Raw genomic sequence first — 20243 nt, 5'->3', positions numbered from 1 at the left:
AGAGGCAGGCTCAAGACACGGCGAAATATTTCAACAACACATTAAGACGAACACGCGTGACGCCTGATGAAAGTCGCATCAAAATCACGTCGAAAGCTTGGAATGTCCATCCACAGCGACAGGACCAATGTGACGACATTCGCACACTCATTTCGTTCAAATAAATTTAACATATACATGCCACGCAGGCTGACAACGCCTTTTTCTCACTGCGTAGTACGAAGACCTACCTTGTGGAAAACAAAACAGTACGGCCTCCAATGTGCTACAGGCGTTAAATTGTGGGTATTAATGAATGATTTCGTTATACACGCACCCGTACTACAAGCGCGACGCATTGGAACTTGATTATTCAGCGCGAAAGATAAGTCGAAACACTTAAGAAAAGCGAAATGCGTGTTGCGCAAGTCCTCGGAAAATGACTCGCAAGATCCGAGCGTGACTGTCAAATTTCGTCCATTGTCTATCTTTTATACCCGCGGCTTCGTTGTCAGTACACACGTTAGTTATTATCACTGAATATGAGGACTAATTTGTTGCTCCCGATCTGCAACTTTTTGTGCTGTTTTTCGCGTTCAACGCAATGTGTTCTACCGCTGGCTCCTCAAAAACAGCCACAGCAGACACACCGCTGTTACTTAACACACTGCAACAATGGCGCGCCGTACGTATAGTCTTGTAACATAACAAGAACGTCAACGCAATCTCGCACGTAGTGCAACATGTCGGCTATAGATGAAGGCGCATCAGCGTTCGCTTCCGTTCGTGCAGTCACCGTTGGCTTTGTTACACCTAAGCGAACGTCGAGTGCACGGCTAATTTCAGGATCCACGACACTTCGCACGTTGAATAGCATATCGGATGCCACACAGGTCTTTTCCTTTTGTCTCTTGTTCTCTTCACTCTCGAGGCATGCGCGCTTCTTGGGAAAACAAATAAGCCTGTGCGCGGCTAAGGCAGTTCTACTGTGTCTTCTTATCGTCGCCAGGCGGCTGCGGCTTGGTCGACTCGGGAAGGGCCGACGTCGCCGCCACGTTGTTGACCGAGGCCAGCGACGTCTGAGAGCTCCTGGATCCGACGTCGACGTTCGAGACGACCGACAGCGTGTCCTCGTCCGACTCGAAGTCCGGAACCAACGCTTCGGAGTCGTGCTTGAGGGGCGGCGGCTGTCTCTCGTCCGACGGGCTGTTCGCGCCCGAGCCTCCCTCGGGCGTCCTCTCTGCCGTTGCGGGCGACATCCAACCCTTGGGCGGCGACCGCGGCGGAGGCGGCAACACCCGGGGCAGCACGTAGATGGCCAGCAGGCACAGAAAGTGGCCCACGAATCCGAAGTGGCTGCGCACAGAAGGCGACGTCGTTGGAAACCGCAGGGAAGGCGCCAGTTTGACGAACAATGAAGGCTTAAAATAGACTGCACGTGACAAATCAACCCTACAGCTCAGTCAAGACTCGCAGCGTTTTCAATACTGTGTCCTCATCAAGTGGGAATGGAGTGTGGGTAACGTGACTAAATGTGCGAACACCGAAAAGCATTTTCATGTCAGTCTTTTGTTGCCATGTTCAATTAGGTCGCCATCGCATCATGATTGGCAGGGGGGGGGGGGGGGGCTGTGCAAAGAGACTACTTGACCTCCTTCCTCCCATATGCCACTTTGGCAACTCCCACTCAAGCTCAACCGGAGAAATTTCAAAATGAGGTTGGGGAGGGAGGAGGGCGCCCCTACCCTCCCCCCAGACGAAATACTCTCTACACCAATGCACTGCATGAGTCGGGCGACTTCTACACAATGACTAGCCAGCGCCACAATGTCTTTTTTCTTTAGGATAAAATGTACGAATTACATTTCCTATATAGTGTAGCGATTTTTTACGCCCCTGAAATGTATACTTAACAGTTTAATGGAGGAACAACTAGCCCGAACAAGCATCTTACGAAGAGACGTAAAGTATATTTCCAAAAAAAATCGGCTAGTTTACGGAAAATGCGAGGGGCATACATCTTAACACCCTATAAAACTTAACACCCTATAAAAAATGCATGTTTTCCTTGTGAGATATTACTTGTTACACATATGTATTGACTTTACGACCACATTACTTATAGTTAATCGCATACTCACCGGTAAACCCTGACGCTGGAGTGAAAATCTAGTAGAAGAAAGGGAAACACCATGTAGGCGACGGCGATGCGCGTCGCCAGGCAGGTGACAAGATCGTAGAACTTTTGCTTCTTCCTGTCGCCCTGGAACATGGGTCGCACACTACGGCGCACCTGCGAACGCACCAGCGACACAGTAACACGCGTTACGTGGAAACCGGTGTAAGCTGTTTACTGCATAGAGTATCGAAATACGCCTCTTCGTAAGGAAGCTTCTGCAGAGGCCCCTACATACGCCATACCCCATTCAAGCACACTGCAATACCAACAAGAGGTCCTCGAGTGCGCGCATTGGCTTGTTGGCAGTTTTGACGCTGCTATGTATTTGCACGCATTTCCTGAGCGCATTCGTCGCGCCTAAACGCATTACACGTCACGGTGTAGAGTGACGACGCTGTCGATGTCAGGTATGCCGATTTACCTGCGTGGCTGTCTATTTCGGGCAATGCTTTCATTGTCTTAGCGCTTCTTGCTTAGTGCGTCTTGATGCCACTCACGCATGTGCACCAGCACTGAGAAAAGTAAAACGTCTATGTCAGAACATTTATTTTCCCGGCATTTTATGTGAAGTATCACACATATATATCTTGTTATGAATGATGCTAACCCCCGTATTCTAGAACGTACCTTCACTAAACGTTTCACCTTCACTTGAGAAAGCCGATTGAAGCGCCCTCGCCAGGCCAGGCAAGTCACTGCATATCAGCGATAATGTGGTGCGATTCTCGAGCAGCGCAGCGTCATTTTCAGCCGAGAAGCGGCGCAGTGCTCAACTTTGTCAAGTGAAGGGTGAAGGTCTATGTCGAGGAGCGTTTGTGAATACCGGGGTAAGATGCAGGCGTAAGACTCAAGCATGTCGTAAGCGGTCAAGTTTAGCATAAAAGCATCTTGATACGAGCGCATCTCGCAAGCACGCAGCTTGTATAGGCAGTACCGAGACGCGGTGAACAAACGGCGGTCACTAGTGACGCCTTTCATTCGTCACGACGCTCCTTCACGCGCCCAAAGGCGTGTGAAAGAGCGTTGTGACACATAATCCTGTATGCACTCTATTAAAGAAGTCATTGTATAAAGAGGGTCATCGTATTATCCGGGACCGCTCTATAGCACAAGCTCGACGTCACTGGCTTGAATCGAGCGAGAAAGCGCGCGCACACTGCAGGTCACTCACCGCACGGGCAGCCAGCGTGAAGAGTGTCCCGGTGCCGAAGGTAAGGTAGTAGCCCGGGTAGAAGCCGTGCCACATGGCCGACAGGATGAACGTCAGCTGGGTGCGGTGCCGGTGCACCCGCTCGTACGACACGGTGCGCAGCCACGTCTGGGTCGACTTGTTCCACGCTATCAGCAGCTCGCGTAGGCTCGTGGATGTCTGCGTGTGGGAGTGGCCGATCGATCGAAACAGCGGCGACTCAGATTCACTTGTTTTTAAATAATAGGTAGAAGTCATTTATTACTCTTTCACACAATAAGATGCGGATACAGAAAAATGTACACATGGGGGTCCCGTAGGTGAAGACTGCTGGCTGCGGGACCCAGAATTCCAAAAAAATAAAAGCAGCGAGAAGGCGAACAACTAATATTTAATAGTTAGGCACATATATTGAAACATAGTGGCAAAGTACAATAACTGAGAAAAACTGATTGATTGATTGATTGATTGATTGATTGATTGATTGATTTGTGGGGTTTAACGTCCCAAAACCACCATATGATTATGAGAGACGCCGTAGTGGAGGGCTCCGGAAATTTAGACCACCTGGGGTTCTTTAACGTGCACCCAAATCTGAGCACACGGGCCTACAACATTTTCGCCTTCATCGGAAATGCAGCCGCCGCAGCCGGGATTCGATCCCACGATCTGCGAGTCAGCAGCCGACTACCTACCTTAGCCACTAGAACACCGCGGCGGGGCTGCCACAAAGAAAGCATCACTGAACTCGCAAAAAAAACTAACAATTAATAACTAATTATACCACAAGTAATGCATTGTGATGATCAGAACGAAGAAACTATACAAGTAGCAAAACGTTGAATTGGGTAAACTTGCATTTGCAAATAAAGAAGTTTAATGGCATATTTGAATTGATGAAAAAATGATGAAGTTTTGACAGTCAAGGATAAATCATTCTACCGTTGTAAGGCGGCGAATGTCGAGGACAATCGCCGGGATCATTGTCGGGATCTTCAACATGCTTTTCTATGCACGTCGCTTCGTTACAAAGGTCGCGCATCACTACGCTAAAGGTATTGCTGGGACGTAAATAATGCTCATTTAAAAAGGTGAATTTGTTGTAGAGACATGTTAAAATTATTTGCTTCCCCCCCCCCCCCCCCCCACTCACTAGGGCGAACATGACGATGCGTTTTATTTTTTTGTAGGCATGAAAAGGCGAAGGCATGAAAAGGCGTTTCACTATTGTGAAACGTGATGCCGTAGAAGGCTGAAAGCCCCTAGGCTGCCTGCATACAAGAAGCTTATTAGTAAAAAAAAAATTAAATACACGTGGAAGGCCTGAGAGCTTATGTTATGAGTTTACTAGAAAAAAAAAAGTGAGCGTTTAGAAAGATGGTTCTAAAAATTGTTTACCATCTTGCTTTTAGAAGGCAAGCATCGCGCACTTTTTCTTAAGCCTTCCTATATAAACTGTTCAAAATTGTTCGTTGGTACTACAGGGAAAACAAAACTATATAACACTATGGGGTTTCCACGAATAATAAAACAAAGGTGGCTTACAAAGCAAACTTCATATACGCGTTTCAATACATACACTGTTGTCTGACTTTATTGTGTTTTTCTCCGCAACTCACGCATGGACGAAAGTCATCGTGTGCACGTGCAAAAAGGTGAAATTTTAAAAAGAAATTGTTAAATTTGGTTACAAATAACAGATAGAGAAAACGTTATGCGCGTTAATGCACTTCATTATGCTGCTTGCGCACAAAAACCTAATGTCACTGTCACCATAATTTTTTTCAAAAAAAACTTGACGAGTATAACTACACTGCAGTCTCCGTCACACCCCACTGAATGGGCTTAACTTGGGAGAAAAAGTGTTTGCGATAGTTTCATACTCGGTATAAAATAACAGTCTGGAGGGGGTAAAAATTGCTCGTTCAAGAACTATATAGCGCCAGTGTAGAAAATCCACAGTAAATGTCTAATTGCAGGTCTCTGCCGAGAAATAGCACACCACCTTTGTTTGCCCCGAAACAATCGCGATTGTGTGGAACGATTCCGGCAGAGGGCTAGAATGTCTGCGTAAATATTATTGTCACACAGATAACAATAGATAGATACACAGATAACCAAATCTATACTGTCGCTAAAGCGTACCTCGATAGTAACGATGTCCACGTTGCTGATGAGGTTCCAGCGCGCTTTGTTATCACTTGTGTAGCCGTTGAAACCGAAGCCAGCAGCATTACAAATTGCTTCACCTACGCATTTGAAAAAAAAAAAAAAGATAGAAAGGCATGCCCTCTCAATATGCACACGCCACTGGCTCAATACTAATGAAGCATATAAGGTACAAAAACTGTTTTGCAGTGGCCACGACGACAGGTTGACCTGGATTACGCGTTTATAAATATAACGGTATTGAGCAGTAGCCGACCACTCTCATCGATCTATAAAATTGCATGCCAATGATCTACAACATGTGAGAGCACGACGTGTATTCTGCTAATTCTTCACGTCTCGTACGTAATTTTTACCTAATGTGATAACTAGAGAAAATACTAAAGTAACAGTAATATCTGGGGTTTCGCGTCCCAAAACCACGAGAGCATTATGAGAGACGCCGTAGTGGAAGGATCCGGAAAATTTGACCACTTGGCGCTCTTTACTGACGTCTAAAATGCAACCACCTCGGCAGGAATCAAGCCCACGACCTTCGGGGTTGCAGCCGAGCACAGAAGCCACTGTTCCTACGAGGTGGAACAGAGAAAATTCGGGCACTGCGGTCGCTCAGATACCAGTAGAATGAAGAGCACCACTCGAACCTGTCAGATCTTCGTGCATATGAGGATCATAAGCATTACGGTTATTTCGCTCATTACCACCTAATTGTCTGTATTGGGTCTAGCCCCGAAGTGATTCTAGTTTTCTAGGCACTGCTAATAATGAATTTGTGTGCGCGCACAATGTAAATCATCGCTTTTTGAACACACTGTTCGGCTGAAATTCAACCATAGTCATACAATATGCTTTATGATCATCCCGACTGAAATCCATCGCCATAAGAATGTTGCGGCCCCACACTTTTTTTTACACTGTACAAAATCCGGCAAAATAATATCAATGCGCGTCACTTCAGTTTCTTCTTCAGTACATGCGTCGCCAATTATAAAGACGCCTGAGCCGTTTTACGACAGTCGCCGCCACCACTATGGTGCTGTCCTTTTCAGTAATTTAGAAAGTCAGGCAGGCACGACGATAACTAAACAAAGCAGAATATACGGTAGGCGCCAAATGGCGTATACTAGCTGCAACCGCGCTCTATCTAATCAGTGTGCGATACCGTAAGCGCCCATTGAGCCGCACTCGGAGGGTCACCTGTGTACCTAGAGTCCAGGCGTGGTAGTACCGGTGCCGGTGTAGCGAAGTGGCCCAGATGATGTACAGCAGCTGCCACAACCTGCTCTTCTCAAAGAATGCATCCTCTGCGAGAGACGCACGAGAGAAGGTACATTATACGCTATACGCTGATATCCCACGGCGGAATGCGATGGAGTGTAAGGAAACGTGGCCTCTGTTTTGAGTAACACTTTGGGGGAAACATCCAGTCGTCAGACGGCATTCACAGATACAAATAATAGTTGGTGTCTAATATGACGTTAACAGCTTAATAATAATAGTAATATCTGCTGTTTTACGTGTCAAAGCTGTATTATGATTATGAGTCTTGCCGTATTATAGAGGAAGGGTCCAAAAATTTCGACTGTTCTGTAACGTGCACTGACATAACAAAGCACACGGGCCTCTAGCATCGTGCATCCGCCTAAAATGGAACCACCTCGGCAGGGATTAAACCCGTAACTTTCGGGTCAGAAGCCGGGCACCACAACAATTATACCACTCAGGCGGACCGTAAACAACTTGTGTCCCATATGCGAACACAAGCACATAATTATCGCTCTCTCCAGAGCATTGTATCGAATTAGGTTGCGAGCACCCTATAGAACGGCTCAGATGAAGCTTATTGCTGAAAGACTCCCATGTGTCAAGTCAACGAACGCGCAGATCGTTTTGCCAATTTTTCACTTTCGAAATAGTATCTCACTTAACTGATGCGTGCAGTCAAAGTCAAATAACGGCAAACATTTTCTGCACATTGACCCTCTTTGCTTTTTTTTAAATCAGTGCACTGCTTCTACAAGGCAGCAAATAGATAAACGCTTCCGAAGAAGTGACGGGCATCGACTGACCTGCTCTACGAAACACCATGTGCCAGCATTATCTAGATGTCTGCACTGCAAGCGCTAATTACGTTACTTTGAAATACACTGGTGAAAAGAATGCGATCGAAAAACGTTCTGGGTATAGGCCCCTTCAACATTGGGGAACTTGCTGCATATGCTCTAATGTAAGTCTGTGTGCACGAGTAGACAGTGCGCACCTTGAATTACTGCTATATTGTCATAAGTCGACCTCCCTGTATACGCGGGGTTTCCGGAGTCTGAAGAAAAGTACTTACTAGTGACGCAGATAAAAAAAACTTGTCGACGATAAACAAACCTAAGCAGTACTGAACGGGAAGCCTGACGAATGGCATATATAGGAGATCTTTGCGAATGATATGTAAGATAAAGTTGACGTTATGCGAAGTGTAAAAATTAGTAACTCTCACTACTTTTACCGCACTTACACAGGGACAACTACAACATTCATACTAACCCTTGCTTAAGAGCATGCAGAATAAAACAATAGTTAACGGTTTTGTGACCTGTAAAAATGAATTAACATCAGCAGGTAAGAAAGCCAAGGAAGGCAGAGGTTAATTAATTGTGCTGTTTTAAGTGTAGTGTAATGATTGTGATAGAAATGTGAAGAAAGTAGACGATGGTCGCAGGTTGGATCTTTACCGGAGGCAAGTTGTCTTTTAGTCTGCTGTATACTTTGTTCACACCAGGATCACAAATAATACACTACACTCAAAACAGTACCATGAATTACAGTTCCCTATACTTTCCTTGGCTTAATAAGTTGTAGGTATTCATTAAGGTTGTGCCAAACAAAGAAATGAGCTTTCTGAAACTTAATTCCTTCACTCTACAACTGAATACGTACACGTCAGGAGCGTAATAAATTATTCAATACTTACGCTTTATGTATTCGATAGGGTAGGCAGAAAGCAGGTAAACGATGCTCAGGGCGCATGTGAAGCTAATCAAAAGCTTCTGCAGCGTCGCCCACTGGAACGAATACAAACGCAAAAGAAAGCACTGAGCAACTCTACAAAGCTGATTTCGGCGAAACGCTACAGAGATCACTTATCCCGCCAGACTCAGTGTCGTCATTTATATTGAATCAAAAACACCGCGAGGCACTTAGGCAGCTTCGTTCCCTGTTTTGGGCATTTCGGCGCTTGACACACGTTTGTCAGCAAGCTCAACACGAGCGCTGCGATACGTGACGGGTATACTTTGACTGATGCCAGCTGGGAACCGCTGGGAGCTGCTGCCGAGATATGTACCTTGGTAACCTTGAATAGTATGTCGGCACGCATGTGTAACAGAACGCAAACTTATTCGGCCCTAACGCCAATCAAACTTTCAGAACACGGTGAGGAGCGTCCATGTTAAGCTTTCTCACGACTGTACATGTTTGAGAGGATTGGCTGCAAGGGAATGATCGCAGTCCGCATAAAAACTTAATGTTTAATGCATTATGTTTCGGAGAATTGGCACCGAATCGGCCTTTTTGCGGTGGCATGCGGCGACATCGTTGATATCGTATGCGTATACGCAACATGACGCGTTGAATTGCCAAAAGTTGCTTGAAACGTACTTATTGAATGCTACTTCGTATTTACATCACTTCAGTATGCCAAAAGTACATGCACACTGCTAGAAAAAAAAGTACCAATTCCGTAATTTTCAGTAGTAACGCCAGTGGCACTTGGCGTCACAAATTTAGGATCTGACTCCCTATAGTACAGCAGTCTCCTAACTTAAGGAAGCAGACATCTGATACTTAAAAAAAGCATGAGTTCACTGATAAAGCTTCGTTGTGTTTGTTGTACAAGTTTTGAAAAAGGTTCTTTTAAATAATTAATTCTAGGAGTTTAACGTCTCATAACCACTATATGATTATGAAAGACGCCGTAGTGGAGGGCTCCGGAAATTCCGACCACTTGAGGTTCTTTAACGTGCACCCAAATCTGAGCACACGGGGCCTACAACATTTCCGCCTCCATCGAAAATGCAGCCGCTGCAGCCGGGATTCGATCCCGCGACCTGAGGGTCAGCAGCTGGGTACCTTAGCCACTAGACCACCGCGGCGGGGCAGAAACTGCCACTGAACACAAGTAAAAGGAAAACTGCGTGATGAATGCGAGAACAATCTACAACCGCAAGCCAGGGCAGCAGGCAGACTCTCTTTACGGGCGGGATGGGGGGGGGGGGGGTCAAGGGGGGAACTTTTTAGATTTGAAGTGGAAGCTGGGCATGCGCATGTGGTCGAGTGTCATTTTCCGCTTTGTATGTCACGGCAAAAAAAAAAATTGGGGGAGGGGGGGGAGTGCACAAGTCCGGTGTGCCACCTCCTGGCAACTCCATTGCCACAACCATATCACATATTGACGGTTAGAGATTTAGAGATTGTCTAGCCTGCTCTTTGGCAGACACTGATGCGAGCAGTCTGCACCGAAGCATTTTGTTTTTTTTTCCTTCACATCTTTCAGACTCAACGCGTGTGACGTGGACCATTCTATTATAACTGCTCCGACATCAATCCACGTGCCATCAGATATCTGGCAAGATAGCTCTTGGATATAATTACGATACGTGATTTCAACCTGCACCGTTTTTACGGGAATCGTCACTGTAGAGCGACTACATTACAATGACGAAATGACGTGCCTAACATATTAACAAGCTATATATAGTATACAGCAGTGCGGAGGCCCTCAAGGTCTTATTTGTCCGATCCTACAAAAAAATAATAATAAACGCGTGTGTGACGGACAATGCGGTTCTGCGCAAATGTATACCTGCATAATGCAACTTTTGACATTCCGACAACGCATTTAATTGGAGAACGACTTGCGTAATAGAAATGCAATGAGTGCATGTTTGCGATGTGTAACCGTGCGTTCTTACGTGCGTGTGCATATATGGATGTGCGCGCGCGTGTTTGTGTCCTCGCTGTTTACGCCATTTCCTTGTTATTTCTTTACTTTATTTTTTTCAACAAGGACAGGACTCAAGCAAACAACTCTAAAGGACTCATGACGACAGTGACTCTAGTGTTTGTATATTATCTCTTTCATAACCCATCCTGAGCAAAAGTAAAACAGCCCACACACAAAGCACCCCACATATTAATGACACACATATATGTATATTCACAGCGTACAAAACTAGGCGAGTTGGTTTAACTTAATCACGTAAAATGCGGCGCATACAGACGACTCACAAAGGAGGGAGGATACAGTGCTTGTCCTGTGTCCTTCCTCTTCAGTGTGTCGTCTTTATGCGCTGCATTTCACACCATGAAGTCTATTCACAACCCCAAGTTAATTCATAACCCTACCGTTACCATGCAGCATTCCACAGAACTCATTTGCATGGTCCATTTGATTTTTCCCTATATAATTACCGTACAGTTCAATTAAAAGCTACCAGTAGAATTCCCTGTGCCTTCCTTGACGTCATTATTTTACGTCTTCATTTGCTTATGTCTAAGATTCCTCGACCGATTCCACTTATTCATCTGACATATTTTGTTTTTGTTAGCCCTGTGCGCTTGCTCAAAGTGAACGTTTATTATCTCTCTTTCTGAGCCTACAGCCATGCTTTTGGTGATTGTGCTGTCTGGCGTATCCTCGCACTATAATCTAAAACTGCCCGCTGCCCTTCCGCATAGCACCGATTTGGCGACGTATAAACCGACACTGCGCCAGCAGCAGTAGCAGAAGCACAATATGGGGGCGGCTTAACTGCCTGGTATTGCTCGACTTATAACTGCATTTATTGCGCGTACGTGACCATACAGCCCCATAAAAATTATACGAGACTTATAAGCCGTCCTGAGCCCTTCTCTTACGTCGTGCCAAGCTCCAACACAGCACAGCATGGCTCGAAGGGTCGGCTTTCGCGAAATCAGTGTCCTTGCTATTAAGCCCAACGCACATTTTGTATTGCAGCTCCCCCTCTTGAACGGGAACATTGCGCATGACGGTTCCGGCCGTTTTATTTCCGTCGCGGCCATGCAACGCCAATTATACGCACCGCTATTGCTGATCGTCGATCTTGGATAATATCTGTACTTAAATCTTCATCTATTTCGTGCCGGCGTTATTAGTGGGAAAACACGTTTATCATTTGTCGCTACTTAAGAGTGGCTTCAAAGTATACTCTAGAGCATTCCAGACGCAAGAAAAGCTGTGTCCTTTCGATGAACCTTTGAGCAGCAGAACGCGTGAATTATTCGACTCGTTGCCCCATAGTATCCTGCTTTACAAAGAAAAACAAACATAACACTGATTGCACTACGCGTCACTTTTTTATGTGTGCTTGTGAGTTGGCCAACGACGCCACAAACAAACAAAAAACGAACAGCGCTTTCAGGACATTGTCGTTGTTCACTTCGCACTGTCATTAAGAAACTGGTAAACTACCAGCTTTTCCGGGGTTGACGTGCTCAACGCGGGGTTGATCAATGCAATGTCCCGACGATTCGAATCGAAACGGACAACTGGCGTATTTGTTGTAAAATGTGTCGACAAAGCTGTAAACATTACTGGCATAAAGCTGAGTACATGTTTTATCTATTCATTACACGTATATGGCTCTTGGAATGTACACGCACTCTGTCCATGAATCACCTCCTCTCTAAAGCTGCCGTATCTATACACGAGGCACCTTCACTTGAAAAACAATCCTTGCAACGTGGTCGGCGTTCTTATTATTGCACGTTTGAGAGCCTCTATGCTCGCCAGTTTGCTGAACACTAACCCAAACCTGTCTCTCTTGCATGCAGCGGATCACAACTAAATGAAACAACACAACCGGTCATATAACCCACACGCCTGAAGTAACAATGCGCAAAGAACGTGAAAGACGCCACTTGCGGAATATAGTGTCTTTAAAAAATGGAGAGAACATGTCACTTACATTAGGCGACGGCTCCACAACAGACGTGGGGTTTCCCCGCAGCTGAATTGATGAAAAAAAAAAAGCAACAATGAGTTTGAATCTCTCGGAAGTGCAGGGAGAGGTTGGAACGTATATACTCGGAAAGAGTACGCGAGTCAATTGGTTGACTAAGTGTTTTAATTACTGTCATATAATCAGTAAAAGATTAGCCACGCATGAACGTACACAGTGAGCATCTCTGTCGCGTGCAGTAGCGTCTATCTGCCTTTTCCTTAGCTCTAATTACAGTAATTAGAAAGAAGCTGAGCTGCCACTCGAACAGCACTTTTTTAAGAATCGACGTGAACAGGCCGACATTTATCGAGGGTATACATTAACATCGTGCACGGGGTATACGCGTATTGCGTGGCGGAACGGAGCGGCAGCCGCGGTATATACACAGTCGCTGCTTATGTGGCACACCCCCTTCGTATACGTGCACGGCAAGACACGTTTTAGCTCGACCCGCCGTACACTGATTTACAACGTCGTAAGAGGTTGAGCCGTCATTAATTTAAATACCCACGTGAAACGATCTTCCCCAATTGAGTATTGCAATTCAGCCATCGGTAAATTGAGTAGATGACTAGCATTCCCTAAAGACTTCCTACACGGCAGCCGCGGTATATACACAGTCGCTGCTTATGTGGCACACCCCCTTCGTATACGTGCACGGCAAGACACGTTTTAGCTCGACCCGCCGTACACTGATTTACAACGTCGTAAGAGGTTGAGCCGTCATTAATTTAAATACCCACGTGAAACGAACTTCCCCAATTGAGTATTGCAATTCAGCCATCGGTAAATTGAGTAGATGACTAGCATTCCCTAAAGACTTCCTACACGGCAGCCGCGGTATATACACAGTCGCTGCTTATGTGGCACACCCCCTTCGTATACGTGCACGGCAAGACACGTTTTAGCTCGACCCGCCGTACACTGATTTACAACGTCGTAAGAGGTTGAGCCGTCATTAATTTAAATACCCACGTGAAACGAACTTCCCCAATTGAGTATTGCAATTCAGCCATCGGTAAATTGAGTAGATGACTAGCATTCCCTAAAGACTTCCTACACGGCAGCCGCGGTATATACACAGTCGCTGCTTATGTGGCACACCCCCTTCGTATACGTGCACGGCAAGACACGTTTTAGCTCGACCCACCGTACACTGATTTACAACGTCGTAAGAGGTTGAGCCGTCATTAATTTAAATACCCACGTGAAACGAACTTCCCCAATTGAGTATTGCAATTCAGCCATCGGTAAATTGAGTAGATGACTAGCATTCCCTAAAGACTTCCTACACGGCAGCCGCGGTATATACACAGTCGCTGCTTATGTGGCACACCCCCTTCGTATACGTGCACGGCAAGACACGTTTTAGCTCGACCCGCCGTACACTGATTTACAACGTCGTAAGAGGTTGAGCCGTCATTAATTTAAATACCCACGTGACACGAACTTCCCCAATTGAGTATTGCAATTCAGCCATCGGTAAATTGAGTAGATGACTAGCATTCCCTAAAGACTTCCTACACGGCAGCCGCGGTATATACACAGTCGCTGCTTATGTGGCACACCCCCTTCGTATACGTGCACGGCAAGACACGTTTTAGCTCGACCCGCCGTACACTGATTTACAACGTCGTAAGAGGTTGAGCCGTCATTAATTTAAATACCCACGTGAAACGAACTTTCCCAATTGAGTATTGCAATTCAGCCATCGGTAAATTGAGTAGATGACTAGCATTCCCTAAAGACTTCCTACACGGCAGCCGCGGTATATACACAGTCGCTGCTTATGTGGCACACCCCCTTCGTATACGTGCACGGCAAGACACGTTTTAGCTCGACCCGCCGTACACTGATTTACAACGTCGTAAGAGGTTGAGCCGTCATTAATTTAAATACCCACGTGAAACGAACTTCCCCAATTGAGTATTGCAATTCAGCCATCGGTAAATTGAGTAGATGACTAGCATTCCCTAAAGACTTCCTACACGGCAGCCGCGGTATATACACAGTCGCTGCTTATGTGGCACACCCCCTTCGTATACGTGCACGGCAAGACACGTTTTAGCTCGACCCGCCGTACACTGATTTACAACGTCGTAAGAGGTTGAGCCGTCATTAATTTAAATACCCACGTGAAACGAACTTCCCCAATTGAGTATTGCAATTCAGCCATCGGTAAATTGAGTAGATGACTAGCATTCCCTAAAGACTTCCTACACGGCAGCCGCGGTATATACACAGTCGCTGCTTATGTGGCACACCCCCTTCGTATACGTGCACGGCAAGACACGTTTTAGCTCGACCCGCCGTACACTGATTTACAACGTCGTAAGAGGTTGAGCCGTCATTAATTTAAATACCCACGTGAAACGAACTTCCCCAATTGAGTATTGCAATTCAGCCATCGGTAAATTGAGTAGATGACTAGCATTCCCTAAAGACTTCCTACACGGCAGCCGCGGTATATACACAGTCGCTGCTTATGTGGCACACCCCCTTCGTATACGTGCACGGCAAGACACGTTTTAGCTCGACCCGCCGTACACTGATTTACAACGTCGTAAGAGGTTGAGCCGTCATTAATTTAAATACCTACGTGAAACGAACTTCCCCAATTGAGTATTGCAATTCAGCCATCGGTAAATTGAGTAGATGACTAGCATTCCCTAAAGACTTCCTACACGGCAGCCGCGGTATATACACAGTCGCTGCTTATGTGGCACACACCCTTCGTATACGTGCACGGCAAGACACGTTTTAGCTCGACCCGCCGTACACTGATTTACAACGTCGTAAGAGGTTGAGCCGTCATTAATTTAAATACCCACGTGAAACGAACTTCCCCAATTGAGTATTGCAATTCAGCCATCGGTAAATTGAGTAGATGACTAGCATTCCCTAAAGACTTCCTACACGGCAGCCGCGGTATATACACAGTCGCTGCTTATGTGGCACACCCCCTTCGTATACGTGCACGGCAAGACGCGTTTTAGCTCGACCCGCCGTACACTGATTTACAACGTCGTAAGAGGTTGAGCCGTCATTAATTTAAATACCCACGTGAAACGAACTTCCCCAATTGAGTATTGCAATTCAGCCATCGGTAAATTGAGTAGATGACTAGCATTCCCTAAAGACTTCCTACACGGCAGCCGCGGTATATACACAGTCGCTGCTTATGTGGCACACCCCCTTCGTATACGTGCACGGCAAGACACGTTTTAGCTCGACCCGCCGTACACTGATTTACAACGTCGTAAGAGGTTGAGCCGTCATTAATTTAAATACCCACGTGAAACGAACTTCCCCAATTGAGTATTGCAATTCAGCCATCGGTAAATTGAGTAGATGACTAGCATTCCCTAAAGACTTCCTACACGGCAGCCGCGGTATATACACAGTCGCTGCTTATGTGGCACACCCCCTTCGTATACGTGCACGGCAAGACACGTTTTAGCTCGACCCGCCGTACACTGATTTACAACGTCGTAAGAGGTTGAGCCGTCATTAATTTAAATACCCACGTGAAACGAACTTCCCCAATTGAGTATTGCAATTCAGCCAGCGGTAAATTGAGTAGATGACTAGCATTCCCTAAAGACTTCCTACACGGCAGCCGCGGTATATACACAGTCGCTGCTTATGTGGCACACCCCCTTCGTATACGTGCACGGCAAGACACGTTTTAGCTCGACCCGACGTACACTGATTTACAACGTCATAAGAGGTTGAGCCGTCATTCATTTAAATACCCACGTGAAACGAACTTCCCCAATTGAGTATTGCAATTCAGCCATCGGTAAATTGAGTAGATGACTAGCATTCCCTAAAGACTTCCTACACGGCAGCCGCGGTATATACACAGTCGCTGCTTATGTGGCACACCCCCTTCGTATACGTGCACGGCAAGACACGTTTTAGCTCGACCCGCCGTACACTGATTTACAACGTCGTGAGAGGTTGAGCCGTCATTAATTTAAATACCCACGTGAAACGAACTTCCCCAATTGAGTATTGCAATTCAGCCATCGGTAAATTGAGTAGATGACTAGCATTCCCTAAAGACTTCCTACACGGCAGCCGCGGTATATACACGGTCGCTGCTTATGTGGCACACCCCCTTCGTATACGTGCACGGCAAGACACGTTTTAGCTCGACCCGCCGTACACTGATTTACAACGTCGTGAGAGGTTGAGCTGTCGTTAATTTAAATACCCACGTGAAACGAACTTCCCCAATTGAGTACTGCAATTGAGCCATCGGTACATTGAGTAGATGACTAGCATTCCCTAAAGACTTCCTACACGGCAGCCGCGGTATATACACAGTCGCTGCTTATGTGGCACACCCCCTTCGTATACGTGCACGGCAAGACACGTTTTAGCTCGACTCGCCGTACACTGATTTACAACGTCGTGAGAGGTTGAGCTGTCGTTAATTTAAATATCCACGTGAAACGAACTTCCCCAATTGAGTACTGCAATTGAGCCATCGGTACATTGAGTAGATGACTAGCATTCCCTAAAGACTTCCTACACGGCAGCCGCGGTATATACACAGTCGCTGCTTATGTGGCACACCCCCTTCGTATACGTGCACGGCAAGACACGTTTTAGCTCGACCCGCCGTACACTGATTTACAACGTCGTGAGAGGTTGAGCTGTCGTTAATTTAAATACCCACGTGAAACGAACTTCCCCAATTGAGTACTGCAATTGAGCCATCGGTACATTGAGTAGATGACTAGCATTCCCTAAAGACTTCCTACACGGCAGCCATGGTATATACACAGTCGCTGCTTATGTGGCACACCCCCTTCGTATACGTGCACGGCAAGACACGTTTTAGCTCGACTCGCCGTACACTGATTTACAACGTCGTGAGAGGTTGAGCTGTCGTTAATTTAAATACCCACGTGAAACGAACTTCCCCAATTGAGTACTGCAATTGAGCCATCGGTACATTGAGTAGATGACTAGCATTCCCTAAAGACTTCCTACATCGACTATAGCAATCCTAAATCTGGAGGTTGTTCTGTAGCCTGAATGTGATCGGTCACGTCTCGGCTCTACAGGCCGTATTAAAGGCATGTTAAGTGGTACGCCACAGTATTCAGGTTAAGTGCACGAAGTTTTTGTTACGCATACACTGTGACACTGTGCGCTGACTCTACGAGCTATCGAGCAGCCCGTGCTGCCTATATACTTATACTTAAAACAAAGAAAAAGCATTCTCTTCCACGCATATTCTGCAACAGGGAACTTCGATTTATGTCCGAAAATGTACTCATTAATCCCGTAGGCAGCGAGAACCAATTGAGCGCGTCAAAGTCAAGTGACTTCGACTACTGCATATACTCGCATACTACCAGCGCTCGTTACCAGTGGCTAACATTGATCATATATCATTGGCTGAGTGACAGCTAAAATTGGTTAATACTGGCTAGTGCCCACGAACCTTGAATGCGACTATCACGATTTTGTAACACTGCCTTCAATCAATGTAAAACCAACAACTGTCTAGTCAGAGTTGCCTGCCTCATTCGGTGTTTTCTTTTCAGCTATCCGCGAAGTTTAAAGCAGACACAAACACTCAAAAAAATGAAAAAATAAGAGTCTCTTTAAAGATTCTCCTAAAGTCCCTTTAAAACTCTCTTTAAAGAGGCACATCAACTTTTTTTCGGGTCCAACGATTTTCCTGAGAAAGTACCGTGGTTGCCAAAGACAGTTCATATGTTTCTGCAAAGAGAGTCAATTACAGGGCAAATAAGAACCCACCGAATGGATTCAAACGAATCTTAATCGTTTTTTTTTTTGCTTGAGTGTACACTGCAGCACAAATGTCGAGCTCGCAAACTGACTGACAGTTCAGGAGTGCCGGTTATCTACAGGTTACAAATTCGCTAAGAAGTCTCGCCAATAGGATTGATCGTGCGCATGGGCTCTCGTTCCCATTACATGCCGATCTTCGCGCATACACCGCGCAGGTGCGCATACGTACGCCTGTGCGGACGGTGTGCCTCAAGAACTGCTTTCCCCGGATGAAGTCCATGTAGTCGTTGAAGAACACCAGCGGTCCGCACATGAGCGTGTGGTAGTGCAGGACGTAGCTGTAGAACTCCAGTGGACTCGGCATTCGGCTACGACGTAAAGGATACACCGAGTCAGACGCGTGTGATCGCAGTTAATCGTGCAGCGCACAAAAAAGAGCATTTAACGATATGCATCAGTGAATTCCAGTGTATGTAAGAATGAGTTTGTGAGCATCCGTCTCGCGTGCCACCGTCCCACGCTTCCACCGCTCACACAAAATACACTGAAGAAACACTGCAAAAGCTGCCGCGGAGATCAGCCAGTCGCGAGCGTGATCAAGCGATTAAGTCTATTCCTGCAGGAAGGACATTCCTCCGCACGACATCGGCTAGAGTAACTTTACATAGTTCGATCAGTAACGATGTTATGAGCATTTATACCCCTATATCCGCGCACAAAACATATCAACACAATAACAGTATTTCAGATGTCTAGGAGGCTTCAACACGCAATCAGACACAAGCATGAGAGCGTGATTACAAAACACCTACATTTGTTCACACGACAACCCTAAAGGTTATTGTAATGAAAATAAGCATACTTTAGCAGATTACTGCCGCTGATGCTATAGGGAGGACATTCTTTTGCTCGACACCGGCTAGAGTAACTTTACATGGTTCTATCAGTAGCGATGTTATGAGCATTTATACCCATCCCCTTCATCTGTACATTATCATCATCATCGTGTGTTGGTCATGCATCATTATCGTTGTCGCGTATGAGCACCTTCACTCTTGGTTCATGGTATATAGCTGTCGGCTGCCGGCTCCTCGGACCCAATATAGGTCATCCAAATCCCTTCAATATACAGTAACTTTAGAAGCTATATGCATTAACACTATTGGTGGTGGCATAGCACGACGGTGTTAGAGTTACTGTATGTGGCTCCTTCATATGCAGAAACACCAGCACCAACCTGCTTGCCTTGCCACCTCTCAATCAGTAATGGAACTGTGCCTCTGATCAAACGAAAAAGCTTTCACAATTATGTGCAATGCTAAGTACAAGATGAATCAGCCATGCATTGCGCGATTCTATCGTTTTTTTTTCTTAAGAGTTCTCTCGTGTATTTCAGTTGCTAATTGCACGGATATCGTAACTTCGTCTAGGTGCACTGCATAGACAAACATTGAAGAGGCCCCGCCGCGGTGGTCTAGTGGCTAAGGTACTCGGCTGCTGACCCGCAGGTCGTGGGTTCGTATCCCGGCTGCGGCGGCTGCATTTCAGATGGAGGCGGAAATGTAGGCCCATGTGCTCAGATTTGGGTGCACGTTAAAGAACCCCAGGTGGTCGAAATTTCCGGAGCCCTCCACTACGGCGTCTCTCATAACCATATGGTGGTTTTGGGACGTTAAACCCCACAAATCAATCAATTAGTTCGATCAGAAGCGATATTATAAGCATTTATACTCATCCCCTTCATCTGTACATTATCATCATCATCGTGTGTTGGTCGTGCATCATTATCGTTGTCGCGTATGAGCACCTTCACTCTTGGTGCATGGTATAGCTGTCGGCTGCCGGCTCCTCGGACACAATATTGGTCATCCGAACCCCTTCGACATACAGAAACTTTAGAAGCTATATGCATTAGCACTATTGGTGGTGGCATAGC

The 20243-nt window shown here is 46.1% G+C and overlaps 1 protein-coding gene across 1 annotated transcript in view; it reads right to left on the bottom strand.

Moving 5' to 3' along the window:
- Window positions 1-655: 655 nt before the first annotated feature.
- The window catches only part of oys (lysophospholipid acyltransferase 6), a 57405-nt gene continuing 37817 nt past the window's right edge, over window positions 656-20243 (bottom strand). Inside the window, exons 6-13 of the mRNA XM_075887234.1 lie at window positions 18537-18675; window positions 12497-12538; window positions 8482-8572; window positions 6722-6820; window positions 5493-5596; window positions 3330-3527; window positions 2121-2272; window positions 656-1335 (exon numbers count right to left, since the gene is read on the bottom strand). Of these exons, the coding sequence (XP_075743349.1) occupies window positions 963-1335; window positions 2121-2272; window positions 3330-3527; window positions 5493-5596; window positions 6722-6820; window positions 8482-8572; window positions 12497-12538; window positions 18537-18675 (1198 nt within the window). The 3' untranslated portion in view covers window positions 656-962. The remainder of the gene's footprint in view (window positions 1336-2120; window positions 2273-3329; window positions 3528-5492; window positions 5597-6721; window positions 6821-8481; window positions 8573-12496; window positions 12539-18536; window positions 18676-20243) is intronic.

The sequence above is a fragment of the Rhipicephalus microplus genome, chromosome 2 (genome assembly GCF_043290135.1).
Source record: "Rhipicephalus microplus isolate Deutch F79 chromosome 2, USDA_Rmic, whole genome shotgun sequence".
Lineage (NCBI taxonomy): Eukaryota > Metazoa > Arthropoda > Arachnida > Ixodida > Ixodidae > Rhipicephalus > Rhipicephalus microplus.
Note: the sequence above shows the minus strand (reverse complement) of the source record. Positions and strands in the feature narration are given on the sequence as shown.